Source organism: Calonectris borealis, chromosome 4, assembly GCF_964195595.1.
Source record: "Calonectris borealis chromosome 4, bCalBor7.hap1.2, whole genome shotgun sequence".
Lineage (NCBI taxonomy): Eukaryota > Metazoa > Chordata > Aves > Procellariiformes > Procellariidae > Calonectris > Calonectris borealis.
In genome coordinates, this window is record NC_134315.1 from 84,968,237 (window position 1) to 84,981,789 (window position 13,553).

The window sequence follows — 13,553 nt, forward strand, 5'->3', positions numbered from 1 at the left end:
TGGAGCTCAGATGGCGATTTAGTGTTTTTAAGCAGTTGGACAGTTTTGAAAAATGCGTATGCTGTAACCTGATAGTGGGATTAAAGCTCAAAAGTATTTTGAACATCTTTATTACCCTGGTGGACTATTACACAGCTGTGAAGTACTTGACAGAAGATCCAAATATTTTGCATAGCTTATGGGTGTTATAACTGCTGGAGGCTAAATCTGTAACAACAAATAGAAATGAGTTGACTTAACAGATAAGTTTTTTTTTTTTAATCTTACTTCCTGTATGTATGAACAGTAATATTATCTCTAGCCACAGGGTTGCTGACTCAAGCGCTGCACATGAGTTTCACTCACAGCTGTGAACTGAGGAAAGCTTATACAGAGAAATTTCATCTAGTGCCATGGTCTCCTTGGGAATAAGGCTGTTGCATAGCTCCTTCTTAACGCTGTTCTGCAGCAGCCGTATATCCTATGGCTGCTATGGGTGGTGAGTGGAATTTTAGGAAGCAAATTTTAAGGTACTAAAATCCAATTCAGACATAGAGCAGCACATGGTTAAAACATAATTAAGAGATATATTGTGTCTAATTTGAACAAGAAACGGTCTTTTTTTATAAAGTCTCTTCTATGGAAAACTTGCCATTTCAGAATAACAGATACTGTTGGACCAACAGAAACCTCAATTGCACCGCGACAGAGACCAAAGGCCAATTCAAGCACTGCCACTTCTAGTGTGCTGACGATCCAGAGCTCAGCAACTCCAGTCAAAGTACAAGTTCCTGGTGAATTAGGTAATCGTGGGCAAAAAGGTAACTTAAAAAAGTCCAAGGATGGGCCAAAATAAATGAAGAATGAATTTGGAATTTCTTTTCCTTCTTGCTCTAGTAGGGATATTATTTAAAACTCATATTGATCTGTTATTTTTTTATATGCCAAAAAACAAATCTTCGTTCTTTCTGAAAGACTCTAAATGGGCAAGTAAGAAGTTTGACCAGGTGCCACAAAAATTAAATCCAAATTGTTGAGAAGTGAAGGCATTTTTTTCATCATGCGTAACACTGATTTTGGACTTGACTGCTGTGGACTGTGAGAGAAGTTCATGTTCGGTTTTGACTTTCAAGTAATTCACTAAAAGTACTGAGCTCTCGTGACAAACTGCATTCCTTCTAGTAGGAAAAATGTTTTTCCTTGTGCCTCGTAACGCATGAGATACCGACGGTATGTTGGTGTTATTTGTAGGCTGGAACCGTGTAAAAAACTTGGTTTCTCTAATGATTGATGCATTTCACATTGCACTGTGGGCGCTATAGCGGGGCAACAGAGGAGTAATTGAGGGGTAACAGAGGCGTAATTTGTGATGTTATGTGTCTGTTATACTACAGGAAGAGTAGCTTCAGGGACGGTATTGGGAAAGCCTTCAATCAAAAGGCCAACTAGAATGTTGGTGTCCCGGGTGTAAACAACTTTTACTAGACAGGATCCAAATAACATCCGAGTAGGAAAGCTTTTCCTGTTACGACAAGAAACAGATCGTTCGTGGGCACTTCAGAATCTAAATACAGCATGCAGGAGAGATTGATTTATGTTAGTAACTGCTTGCTTAAAAGGCTGCAAAAACAATTGAATGGCGAAATTATTCAGGTGTTCTCTTTAAGGGAATTTGACAAGTGAGCCTATAGTTCCCTTAAAAAAAGAAGTTTTATGCGGTGTATGCATGCAAAATTATATGCGTTGAGGGTTAGGGTTTGAGATGCTAGAAGGTACAACTTAAGTGTTAGTAAAGCAGAATTCTTCAACCCAGTTGCTCTGTCCTGAGACCAAAGGAAGCTTCCTGCGTTTTGTAAGTAGATGTCGTGCATCGACAGACCTGGAAGTATTTTTGGAGACGTGAACTTAGTATCTATCAGCCGTACTAGTTGCCCAACTGGGAAGGGAAGTTTATAAACTGTTTCACCTTGAAGTGTTAGGTGAAGAGGTTAACTGCCAGGGAGCTCTCTAGCTCAACTTGAGAGATCAGCGTGTCAGTAGTGTTGTCTGAATATCACAGGAACCACGAGACCAGGGAATGGGCAAGAAATCTTACAGTCCCAAGGGACCAACCAGCACCCCCCGCAGCAGAACAGGGTTCTTCAGCAGCTGCAGCAGGGGGACTGGAGACTACAGCAGCTACACCATGTACATCACCAGCAGCAGCAGCCTACGATTCAGGATGCTTATATTCAGCAGGTACACGTCAAATCTGTTAGACGAGTTTCTGAGAGACACGTGTCATGCTTCTTGGTAACACTTGGAATCATGTGCTACTTAAACATGTCTGCTGTTGCTGCCTTTTTTTTGCCCTGCTAGGAGGGAGAGAAAGGGATCGTGGCTCCTGCCCCTTGTTTTTACCTTTGATTTGTCTCGTCATAGGCACTGTAATGCTTATCGTAGCAAGTTGCTTTCGTTGTGGTGTCTTGTTTTTGTAGTTTGACCCTGAAACCCAGCTAGCTTTGAATCACCACCGTGTGGCCCGAATAAAGCTTTTGTGTATGTGTAAATGTGCTGGAGGTGAACGTTAGGAACTATCTAGGTGATGATGCTATGCTTGCAGTAGATGGTTGTACATACACCATCTGAGTAGGATTTTTGCAGTTTTTGCTTGCTTCAATTTTTCTTGGTCAGTGAAAAGCTTTATTTTTGTAGTTTGCCTGTCTGCCCAGGTTTTTCACGGACACCACGTATTTTAACACTGTTCAGCCTGCATACTGTCAAGTATAATTGCTTAAGTCGCGTAGCATAAATAACTGGAAACGTAACAAAGAGCAGCGAGGTCAGACAAGAACTTTCAGATCCTGTCCAAGACACCTACTGCTATTCATTTTTTTTCCCCCCCCCGTTGAGACATGTGATTCTTAAAAACACAGCTGATGTATTTTCCAAAGGTGCTCAGCGCTGATGAAAATTGCAAAGGTTAGGACGTTAATTGGCCTGCATTAGAAAAGGCAGTGCTGAATATGTAGTGTGATTTTTTGTTAAACACGCTGGTATTAAGTGGGGAAAAAAAAATGGAAAAGCTTCCAAACACAGAGCATTAAAACGCCGTGACTGAATTTCAAGCGGATTCTCGGTCATGTGATGTCTTAACTAAAAAATGCTGTTGAGTCACAGAAGCGATATCTAAATTGATGCTTCTTCTAGATATCTGGATATTTCTACAGGGGGCATCATGTCGTCTTAAAGCCATTTTCTTCTTTTCAACTCTAGTATCAACAAGCAATGCACCAGCAGATGGTCCAACAGCAGCTGTTGATGCAGTCTGTGTACCAGCAGCAACCTTCCCAATCTCAATATCCTGCTATGGTATGTCAAGAATGGAAAAATGGTAGATGGTAAAATCTTAAAATACGTGCTGTGTTTCTAAGTCTATTGTGAAGACGCAGTAAGAGAAGTTTGTGAGTAGTTGTAATGAGCTGTGGACGTGGTAAGTAGTGTGAAGGTCAGCGTCTGAAATGATAATCAGTTGGGGAAAAAAAAAAGTTAACCCAAACTTGGTTGCGAAAGCTTACCTGAAGTTGCACCGCTCTGTTAATCGGATGAGATAGAGCCTAAAATTCATTAAGTAGGTATATACTAATTTGAAACGTACTTGATGCTTAAGGTGTCCAGTAGTGACCACAGCAACAAATGTATGTTATGCTACAAAGCGACAGAAGGCACGGTGGCATCGAATTCCTACATGAAAAGCAAGAGAGCTAACTGGCATAATCTGTTTGTCAAAAGTCAGGAGAAATTGTCCTGAAATGTTGATTATTGATGTTTAAGAATAAGGTACGATGAAAACCAACTTCTGTGTGCTGCGGTAGCATATACTTAGGTTGCAATGATTACAAAAAGCTAGGTGGTAATATGTTGGAAGAGAAAAATGGTATCACTGACCTGTTAGGGCAGTTTGTTTCCATCCGTGTAACCGGCAGGTCTGGCTTCTTGCTTCTGCCGAAGCTACCAAGCTTTTCCGGAGTGTGGTGGTTGTTAGTGCGTTTGTCTGCAAGGCCGGTATTGTTACTTAGCAGAAGAGAGTCACGTTGCCCCGTGTGAATTGTAGTAACGTGATCGTTATCTTGCTTAGGTGCAGCAATATCAGCAGGCTCTCCTACAGCAGCAGATGCTTGCTCAGCAGCAACAGCGGTCGCAACAGGCGCAATCTCCTGAATATATCACTTCGCCACGAGACTTCTCACCAGCCTTAATCTCCTACCCTGGGTCACTTCCAGCGCATGCTGGAACAGTGGCAGATTCTCCCTACCCTGCAAGCAGGCGAGTATTCTGACATAGATGTACCCAAGGGTGACTTTTTGCTTACATTTCTAATTGTGATGAGCACTGCTGAATCCTTTCCTCAAAAATTACTTGCTTCCCTAGTAAGATATCACTTTAAGCAGTCGGACAGTTGCTGTTTAGTGGTAAAGGATATTTTGGGAGAGAAGTGGAATGACGCTTAACTTGTTAACGGATGAACCTGGTACAACTTGTTAAAGAACCTGTCTTAGGCTTTTTCTTGTTCATGCGCTTATTGCAGGAACTGGCTGCTAACCACTTCGCATAGGATGGTCAGTAGCCTATGTTGACTGAAGTTATGGGTGTGTAGAAGTCATCTCAAACACTCTATTGAAGAGAGGCTTTATAGTTGGCATTTATTTGCTAGGGCTTTTAACTCTTATGTCTATTGATCAGAGGTCTGACTGAAGTATGGTATACGACGGATTACACCTCATCAGTACGCGCCCTTTGCAGGGGCCTATGGACTTGCCCTTGATTAATAAAGTATAATGAATGATGACTTTCCCATGAATTCTTACGAAAAAGTGTGTGGAATAAAAAAACCTTCCGTTTGTGATTTAAAAATTAAAAAATCACCCATTCGTTCAGTTTAACTTACTTGATGAACTATGTTATATATTTATATAGGTTTTTACTATACAATATAGAAAGAGAAGTCCTTTGCAATTGCGGGAACGCTGCAGTCGTTGGTGCAGTCAGTCTTGACACAGGCTTTCAGTTAACAGTGTGGCTTACGTGTTTCAGGCGTTGCTGTCATTCTTAGTCTCTACTAGGTTACAGTGTGTTGAAAGAGTAAAAGGCAAAATATTTCCTGCCGTAGCCTGGATTGATATAATACCATATATAACTGTGAGCAGTTTGGCTTCATCTCGCCAACTAAGTAGTCTAATCCCTAGCAGAGAGTGTTGTCCTGCACTTTTGTGCCCGTATCTGAGACTTACCAGCTGTACTTCGGTCGGGTCTGTTGCCAGAGTACTTCTGTCGCAAATAATTTCTGAAAGGAATCATTCTAGTCTGGAAGAAAATAAAAAATTTCCAGTTTCTCTTCTGTGTGTGTTCGGCTGAAGATTTTGATCCTGCTGTTTAGCTTCAGGTCAATGACGGCGAGTTAGCAATGGTTTGCACTGTGTAAGATAGATTTGGGTTTCAAAAAAAAAAAAAAAGTGTTCTTGTATAAAAGGAAGGGGCGATGAGTTTATTTTCCCTTGACATGCTAAATGCGTTGCATGCTGTCGCACGTTGTCCTTGTCTCAGTAAAGCGAGCCAGTAGTCTTGTGGGGTGGCCGCACCCAAGCTGATGGGAAGGAGCCCCTTTCCGCTTCTCTTGTCTTGAAGAGATGGTTCCATGTGGAGCTGGGCTGCAGGTGCGGCCTGCAGAGCCTGGCTAGGCCTAGAGAGAGAACCAGTTAGCGTGCAGTAACGCGTTGATTGCCGCTTGTCTAGTCCGCTTCAAACAGAGAAGCGGTAGGCGTAATTAGCTAAAAGGTGCATGAAAGGAAAGGCACATCTGGTGAAAGATGTCCTTATCTGTGTAGATGAGAATAATTCAAGCAGAAGCTGTGATGTCAAGTGGTTAAGCGTATCAGTTGGATGTATGTAGGATTCCAAGATACTTAATGTCTTCCCGAAGAAAAAATAATTGGAAACTAGAGAGAACCAATGAAAACTTCAAACATACGTAGTGGGCTTTTTTTTGAGGAAAACAAGGCAGTCTCTTACGGCAATATAGAAATGACCACAGGTGAAATATAGTTTAGGCCCTTGCAATGTCACCTCGATGAAGGATTTTGTGCTTTGGCTACAATTAAGAAATAAAAAGTAAAAGTCCAAGGATTGCGTACAGAAATGATGCGATCAAACCACGTATTTCGAGTGACTTGTTTTCCCTTAAATTAGCTTTCAGATGCCTTTGGGATAAGCTGCTAATGCCTGTGTGTTACTTCTATGTCGTACTTTGGCATAAGGAAGCATGTCACAGATTTTTCACCCTGATAGACAATCCCATAATGTTTCTCTTTATTTGCTTCCTTGAACTGACTTTGCAGGTCAGGTATTCCTGATGCTGAAGCAATTGCCGGTTACCCAAAGCAGAGCATCAATAACCCACCTGATATGTCGGGCTGGAACCCATTTGGAGAGGACAATTTTTCCAAGTTGACAGAGGAAGAGCTGCTGGACAGAGAATTTGACCTGCTAAGATCAAGTAAGGGACGCTTGAAGGCTTACTTTGCTTCGCAGTAAATAAGGGTTCTGTAGCTGCTCAGCAGTTCCAACACCTGTCTTGTAGAAGGGCCATGCGGTCTGTGTACGGAAAATTCTTTCTGAGCATTTGAGGGCAGCGTTGGGCCTGTCTTCTTTCTTTGCTTTCAGTTTTGAAAACGTGTGCGATAGGAACTCACTGTCTAAAATAGGTAGTTACTGGCTGAAATACTGCAGAAATGGTAATATCTTAGCTCTTAAATACTGCTTGTGTCACCTTGATTGTCAAGAAGCTCTTAAGAGCAGAGGTATGTTGTCAGATGGGAAGATAAGTTGGGCTGCTTGCTTTATTTCTTTCCAGCTTTTTTCTTGCACACCAGAGCAGAAGATTCTGTGGGTCTGATACGTCCTTTGAAAATGCCTGAAAGAAAATGGATCTATTACATTATGTTAATGTTTTGTAATGTCCTTTTTGATGAGTGGCTACATGTAAGGGCTGCTTTATTGTTCCGATATGGCAATAGTTGAATAAACTTTTTTCTCCTGAAGTCAGTTATCTCAATGGTTTTTACTTGGAATTACGTCCTCTTCTTAGTTGCTTAACGCATGCTCATTAGATGCTCTTCCGAAAACCGGTTTTGTCGAGACCAGATTTATTAGTGAGACTTGTAAGATGTGACAGTGTCAATAAACAGATTGTACATACTTGTCTGACTATCAGCAAGTTCGTTGGAATTAAAAATGCAGTAAAGTTGAATTTCAAGTAATTGAAAAAAAACCTATGCCTTCAGTTGACTCTTTCTTCTTGGATTTCTGTGTCCTTAAATGTAGCTGAACAAGATGTGTGCATTACCTGTTAATCCTTAAAGAAAGCGACTGGTTTGGGGTTTTTTTGTGAAATGCTAGTTGATTGCTTTCACCTGTATCCTGTGTTGACCAAATAAGACTCCTATTTCTGAGTTGCGGGGTAGCCTGCACACATTTTACAGTCAAAGGACTTATCGCTAGCTGCGGAAAATGGATCATGTACCAGCTGAAAAATAAGCATTCTTTCTGAAACCAGATTTAGTATTTGAAATTATTTAGTAGTAGAATTGAGTACCTTTAAGTGTGCTGCTTCGAAATGAAGCCGTAGAAGCCTTTTGAAATAATACACTCTTGAATCTGGAGAAGGTTAGGTTGAACCAAAAGGTCAGCACAACATGACCCGTTTCCAGAATCTTTAACTGACTGTTGGAATGCTGACTGCAGTTATGGTGAGTTTTATGAGACTGATTCGGTTAAGGCACGTGTTCTGAACAAATGTAAGAACAGAAGAAGATAACTAAACAGGGACGTATTTCAAGTGGCTTTACAATAAAGCTGGTAAATGCCATACAAGAAATATGCTTGCCTGGAGTAGCTTAATGGGCTGGTTATAGTAAGCTGGGGAAGGGGAAAATCATAGAATCACTTAGGTTGGAAAAGACCCTTAAGATCATCGAGTCCAACCGTTAACCTATCACCGCTAAGTCCACCACTGAACCGTGTCCCTAAGCGCCACGTCTACGTGTCTTTTAAATACCTCCAGGGATGGCGACTCAACCGCTTCCCTGGGCAGCCTGTGCCAGGGCTTGACAACCCTTTGGGTGAAAAAGCTAAACTGTGTGCAAACAGTTAGACTTAGTTAAGGCTAGAATAACTTGGAGCTAAATGCCGCTAACTGCTGTCTCTAAATCTCTGGCAGAAGCAACAGTTAACTGCTACTCTAATTCCATTATCCATTTTTTGGTACTCCATGTGTGAAAACAGTCTGAAGTTTTTAGAGACTAAACCTACTTAGGCATGTTTTTGGCTCACCTCTTAGTAAAGATAATTCAATGCACAGAAGAGCTGGATGTGATAATAAACTTCGTATGCTGTATCAGAGAAGTAAACGTAACAGCATATTTTGCTTAGTAATAACCAGCATTAGGGTTTTTGAGTCTCCTGAATACAGAAAAGATAAAAATAAAATAGTCGCTTGACCGAGGGTACACTAGATGGCAGGCTTGTTTATACGTAACATGAGATGCACTTACAGCTTTTCTTTGGCCTTTTGGCTTGAGTTCTGTTAGAGGTCCAGTGGAGCGGGGGGCATTGCTCGTTTTAATCTCACCTTAATGTGTGTTTGTGTGTAAACGTGGATACATACATCAAGGACTTCAAACACCTTTTAATTTCGTTTTTTGATATCAAGGATGTTGTGCCAAAGATCATATAAACTTACCTTGCGGCGTTAATGCCTTTACTGCAGTCCAAGCAGAAAGATTTATACCTAATTTTGTCTACTGCCGCTTGCGCAAACTCAAGCGGATTAATGAGAAATGGGAGATGTATTATACAATTAAGGCTTATACCTATAAAATTGTCTTCAACTGTATAATAATTCCTGGAATTTCCTCAGATACATTTTTAAGGATCAAGGCTTAATTCTCTTTAGATGTAGGTTATCTTCTATGAGAGAAAACTGCTGTTTACTACTAAGCCCTTTTTTTGCTCTATTTTTGCGTTTACCGTGAATCATTTTGCCATCTAGAGGAAGGATAATTGAAGATACAGGTTTGATAAATCGTTACGTTTTCGGTTGGGAAACCCAGTCGCTGTCCTGTAGTTTATAGCTCATGTACAGTGTTACGTAACTTTGTCTTTTTGCAATGTTACCTGGTGCTGAGTAGCATTCAAAATATTAATCCTTTCTTTCCACTTCCAAAAGCCTGGTTTGTATTGTTGAGCTGATGCTTTATACATACATTAAAAATATTTTTACAACTGTGAAATATTTTTAAAGCTGTTGTGTTCGTGACAGTAATACACGAGTAATGAAATATACACAGCCTTTGTTAGAGGATCAAGATGTCACCGTAATTTGTCAGGCTAACGTTACTGTACGATTTCATGCATTTAGTAGCTTGATGTCATAGTGCGTGTAGTGATGGGTATTGCTGTGATGATGAATCACATTTCCTTAAAAAAGGGAGCTAACTCATAGAACAGAATACCTGGCTTAAACTTGGTGAAAGTTTTTTTCTTAGTGAAAAGATCACAGTTGCAGTAAAACGTGATGTGCGATTGAATGAAGATCTCTGAACTGAGAACCTTTGTGGAGAACTTTGGTACGGAGTTACAGGGTGGAGTTCCTGGTTCTTGCGTACACTGTTGTTTTCCTGTTGCTGATACCTGTATTAATGATGGTCCAGAAGCAACACGTGATGCTAAGATTCTGACAACATTGTGAAGAAATTGATTTCTTACGAAGAGCTCCTGTAACCACTTAATAACCCGTGCAGAATTTGGGAGCCAAGAAAATGAGTCGTCTTTTTCACCGGGAAAAAATACCAGTGCAGCCTTCACACTGAATGGCACAAAGATTCTTGTTAGGCCCGGAATGGTCTTGGTGCTTCAACAGACACACCTGTGGGTGCAAAGCCTACAAAGCTCTGCGCCCATCTCCTTTGCAGGATGTACAGTATCAAAGAACTACCTCGGCCATCTGTGCAGGAAAGAGCTGTGGTTCTTACCAGGCTTTCCTTGTGCACGAGTGCTTCTCGTACTTGAGAAATTCCCGAGAGCTCTCTCTCCTGAGGAATCTTGGACCTGTCACTTGAATGCAAACAGCTGGATTCTTTGTTCGTGGTTTTAAATAACTGCACTTGACTATGGAAGGGTCCGCTGTGCCGTGTGGCACATGATCGTGTCTCTGGCAGCGGTCTGGGCTGCATTTGTTTGATTATTCACCGGGGGGAAGAAACCTTGCATCTTTATTTTGAGGAAGCTGCATCTGAAGTACAATAAAGTCCAATACTGACAGTCCCTCTGAATCTACTTCTGCTTGTGGGAAGCTGGAGAAACCATCACTGTCTCTTTTCTCCTAAACACTCTTTGATAAAGAGAAGTGGATCTTGATACGAGGTGCACAAATGAGACATGGGCCTCAGAAGACTGGAAAAATGGCTAGTCCTTTTCCAATAGCCTTAGATTTGATGAGTTGACAAGTTTTCAACTTAAGTTTCTAGGCAAATGTATCCCAATACGTAGATGCCTAGGTGCCATGAAGGAGTTGAAACCTTCTGTTTACTCACTTGACCTGATTTTTCTTGCATGCTTAGCATACCAATCCATTTTGTTTTCTGCTTTCCCTAGCCCTGCTGCTGAATTTGGGAGATCTGATCATGATCTGGGGGCTTGAACTTGCATAGTCTTGCAAGCCAGCGTTTGCAGGGACACTCCAAAGGGTAGTTCAAGTTGTTGCACCCTTGAAAGTTACTCTAGAGTTTGGTTGCCTGCAAACTGTGCGGCAGTCAACTGGTTTTCCTCTGGAGGCAAGACGCTAGGGATAAAAGAAGAAAAGTATCCCTCAGTCAGTCTGCATTTATAAAGATGCTAGTTAAAGGTCACATATGTTTCTTCTAAAACAAAACTCAAAAAAACCCCAAACCAAAAAACCCAGCAAAACAAAACACTACCCTCCCCCCCAAAAAACTCCAAACCAACAAAAAAACCAACCCAAACCACCAAAAAACCCAAACCTTTCCTCCCTGAGCAGAGGAAGCAATGTGGGTATGACTGTTCAGGATCAGGAATAAGTACTGCTGTTGGATGTGATGCTTGGCAGTTGTTTGTCGTCAAGGCTCAAAGCCGACGGTATAAAACATACAGCTGCTAGTCTTTTGTGCACCTCTGTTAGTATTCTCTTTTGCACGGCTGTGTCACTGTAGGATAATTTTGTTCGGATCGGTTAGTCTCTGCCTATTTCAATATGTTTATGTTGAGGTGAGGGCAACTACTTGGCACTAGGAGTCCCCAGCGGGGATTCTGTTTTAAGTAGGGGTTGCCTGTAGCGGAACAACTCCCACTTGTATTTCCTTGGAGAGTCTAATGGTAGGTAAGAGTAAGACAATTCTCAGTATGGACACTTGAATACGAGCAGAACGCGTGTCTGTGAAAACTGGCGTGTGATTTCTAAACTTTGGGGCTTTGTACACAGGGTTAATATACATCCGTCTGCAGTAGACGAGCTAGTCTAGTCCCTGCTGGTTGTCTTAGTAAAGCCTCCTGGTTGCGGTGTTGAAGGACTGAACAGAAAATGTGCAGGTAGCTTGATACGCAACTAGGGCGCTGTTCAGCTGCATCTCTGCAGTGGCAAGTTGTCAAGGAGGTGGTGCGGCCAATGGTTTGGAAGAGCAGCTGCTTGCTGTGAAAAAGAGGGAAAGCAAAATGCTGTGTCTTCTGCATAGAGGATGTAGGATGTTAGCTGAAGGTGGAACGCCTTGTCACGGTGATACTGTTGACTGGCTGATGGGCCTTGCTGGACCCTCCTGAGTTGCAGTGTGAAGGTTGGCCTGGATGGTCTGGATCTTACCTTAAGTTGGCAGCCATATTACAATAAGAGATTAGACAGAAAAACTTCTATTTACTGTTCCTAGTGCTTTGAATTTTTGACTGTGTTAAAAATCTTATGTATGTCTCTCTTAAAAAGAAAAAAAAAAATTATTAAAAAACAAAACCGAACCTGCCTCCTAAGGGTTGAAGACCATATAAAACAGATACTACATTTCTCTGTATATGATACTCAAATTGTTTTTAATTACAAACATATTTTACATGTTGAATAAAAAGTATTCTCAACTATTTTGCTGTGATCGTCAACTTTTCTTGTCTTGTGGCAAAGGCTGGCCAAAACTTGGACAAAATGAATGATTTTGTGTTTTGGATAAGCATAGTGATTCTGACTTCAAAACCTCAAGAGCACAGAGGACTAGTAGGTTCTATTACTGAGCGCATAGGCTGCATATAACATGAAATAGATATCCTCATTTAAAGCATTCCATCACCACATACATGCGGCTCTCGGCAGAGCAGGGGGATTAACAATAGATTTGCGCAGGTGAATTTTCTTGAATGATCAAGAACCGTGAATTCAAGATAAAGGGTATCTTTAAAACATCACAAAACCCCTAACAGAGAGTATATTCCTCGCTCACCCCATAGAGTAGAAAACTTTGCATAGGCATAAGACCTGCCATTTTTATTTTATTTTATTTTTTGTTCTGTGTCATTTTGTTTTTTACAGACAGGCTGGTGGACAGGAGAGCATCTTCAGATAAGAATGTGGAGCCACATTCTGCTCCACAGAAAAATCCTCCTGAAGATCCCTTTGGTTCTGTTCCTTTCATTTCTCACCCAGGCAAGTTACATCGGTAACATCACTACCTCATATATATATGTATACATACGTACATATATATATATGTATGTATGTCTCTGTTGAAATACGTACATCCGGTTAAATGACCAAAGAATGAATGGCTGCCTCATGACAGTAAATGGGTTGAAGAGATATTTTTAAGATGGTGACTACCTCCAATTCAAAAGAACTTCTGCATCCAATTTGTGGTACTCATACAGCGTACAGACTATGTAGTCTTCGCAGCGCAATTACATTCGACCAGTGCAGTGTGAATCACTTGCGTAGAGCCAGAAGTGCTTTTGCTAAAGGCAAATTACTTGTGAAGACCAAATTTTGCTACTTAGCTGTAGTCTGCTTCCGAGTCATGCTGTTTCTTTAGTTCAGTTCTCCAGCCAAGTTAAGACTTCAGCTTCTGCTGCATTTAATGCATAGTTTTGGTGCAAGTTGAGTCAAACCAAACAAAATACCTTATGTTGTCTGCACATTTGAAGGGGGGGGGGGGGAGGATTCATTATTGTGTTTCAGTTCAGGTTTGGCCATTTTTACCTTGGATGGAAGTAAAAACAACATTGTATGTGAACATTGACTGTGATGGTGAAACTGCATCATCTTGCAACTTAATCGCCATTTTTAACATTTGCTTGATCAGCACTTTAATAATTTTTTTGGTACCTGTGGCAAAGTAACGCCTACATGACAGTTAAATGGTAAAAAGAGCTTCAATTACTTATGGAGCCACTTGGGCGCCTACCTAAGTTTTGTTGAGAGTGCTTGTGTGATAAAGGTGCCTTAATAAGACTTTTTAAAAACTATTCTTACAGAAGTTCAAAAGCTCAGA

At 41.1% G+C, this 13,553-nt stretch overlaps 1 protein-coding gene across 9 annotated transcripts in view; it reads left to right on the forward strand.

Moving 5' to 3' along the window:
• BMP2K (BMP2 inducible kinase) overlaps positions 1-13,553 on the forward strand; it is a 66,584-nt gene that overhangs the window by 37,036 nt on the left and 15,995 nt on the right. For 7 of the 9 annotated variants that reach the window (XR_012673669.1, XR_012673670.1, XR_012673671.1 and 4 more), the window contains 6 exons: positions 640-800; positions 2,039-2,217; positions 3,235-3,330; positions 4,097-4,284; positions 6,354-6,511; positions 12,599-12,712. Coding sequence is in view for 6 of the 9 variants with exons in the window: in XM_075150436.1 (XP_075006537.1) it covers positions 640-800; positions 2,039-2,217; positions 3,235-3,330; positions 4,097-4,284; positions 6,354-6,511; positions 12,599-12,712 (896 nt within the window). In the remaining 3 variants the exon portion in view is untranslated. The remainder of the gene's footprint in view (positions 1-639; positions 801-2,038; positions 2,218-3,234; positions 3,331-4,096; positions 4,285-6,353; positions 6,512-12,598; positions 12,713-13,553) is intronic. The other 2 variants (XM_075150438.1, XM_075150439.1) reach the window with 2 other exon arrangements.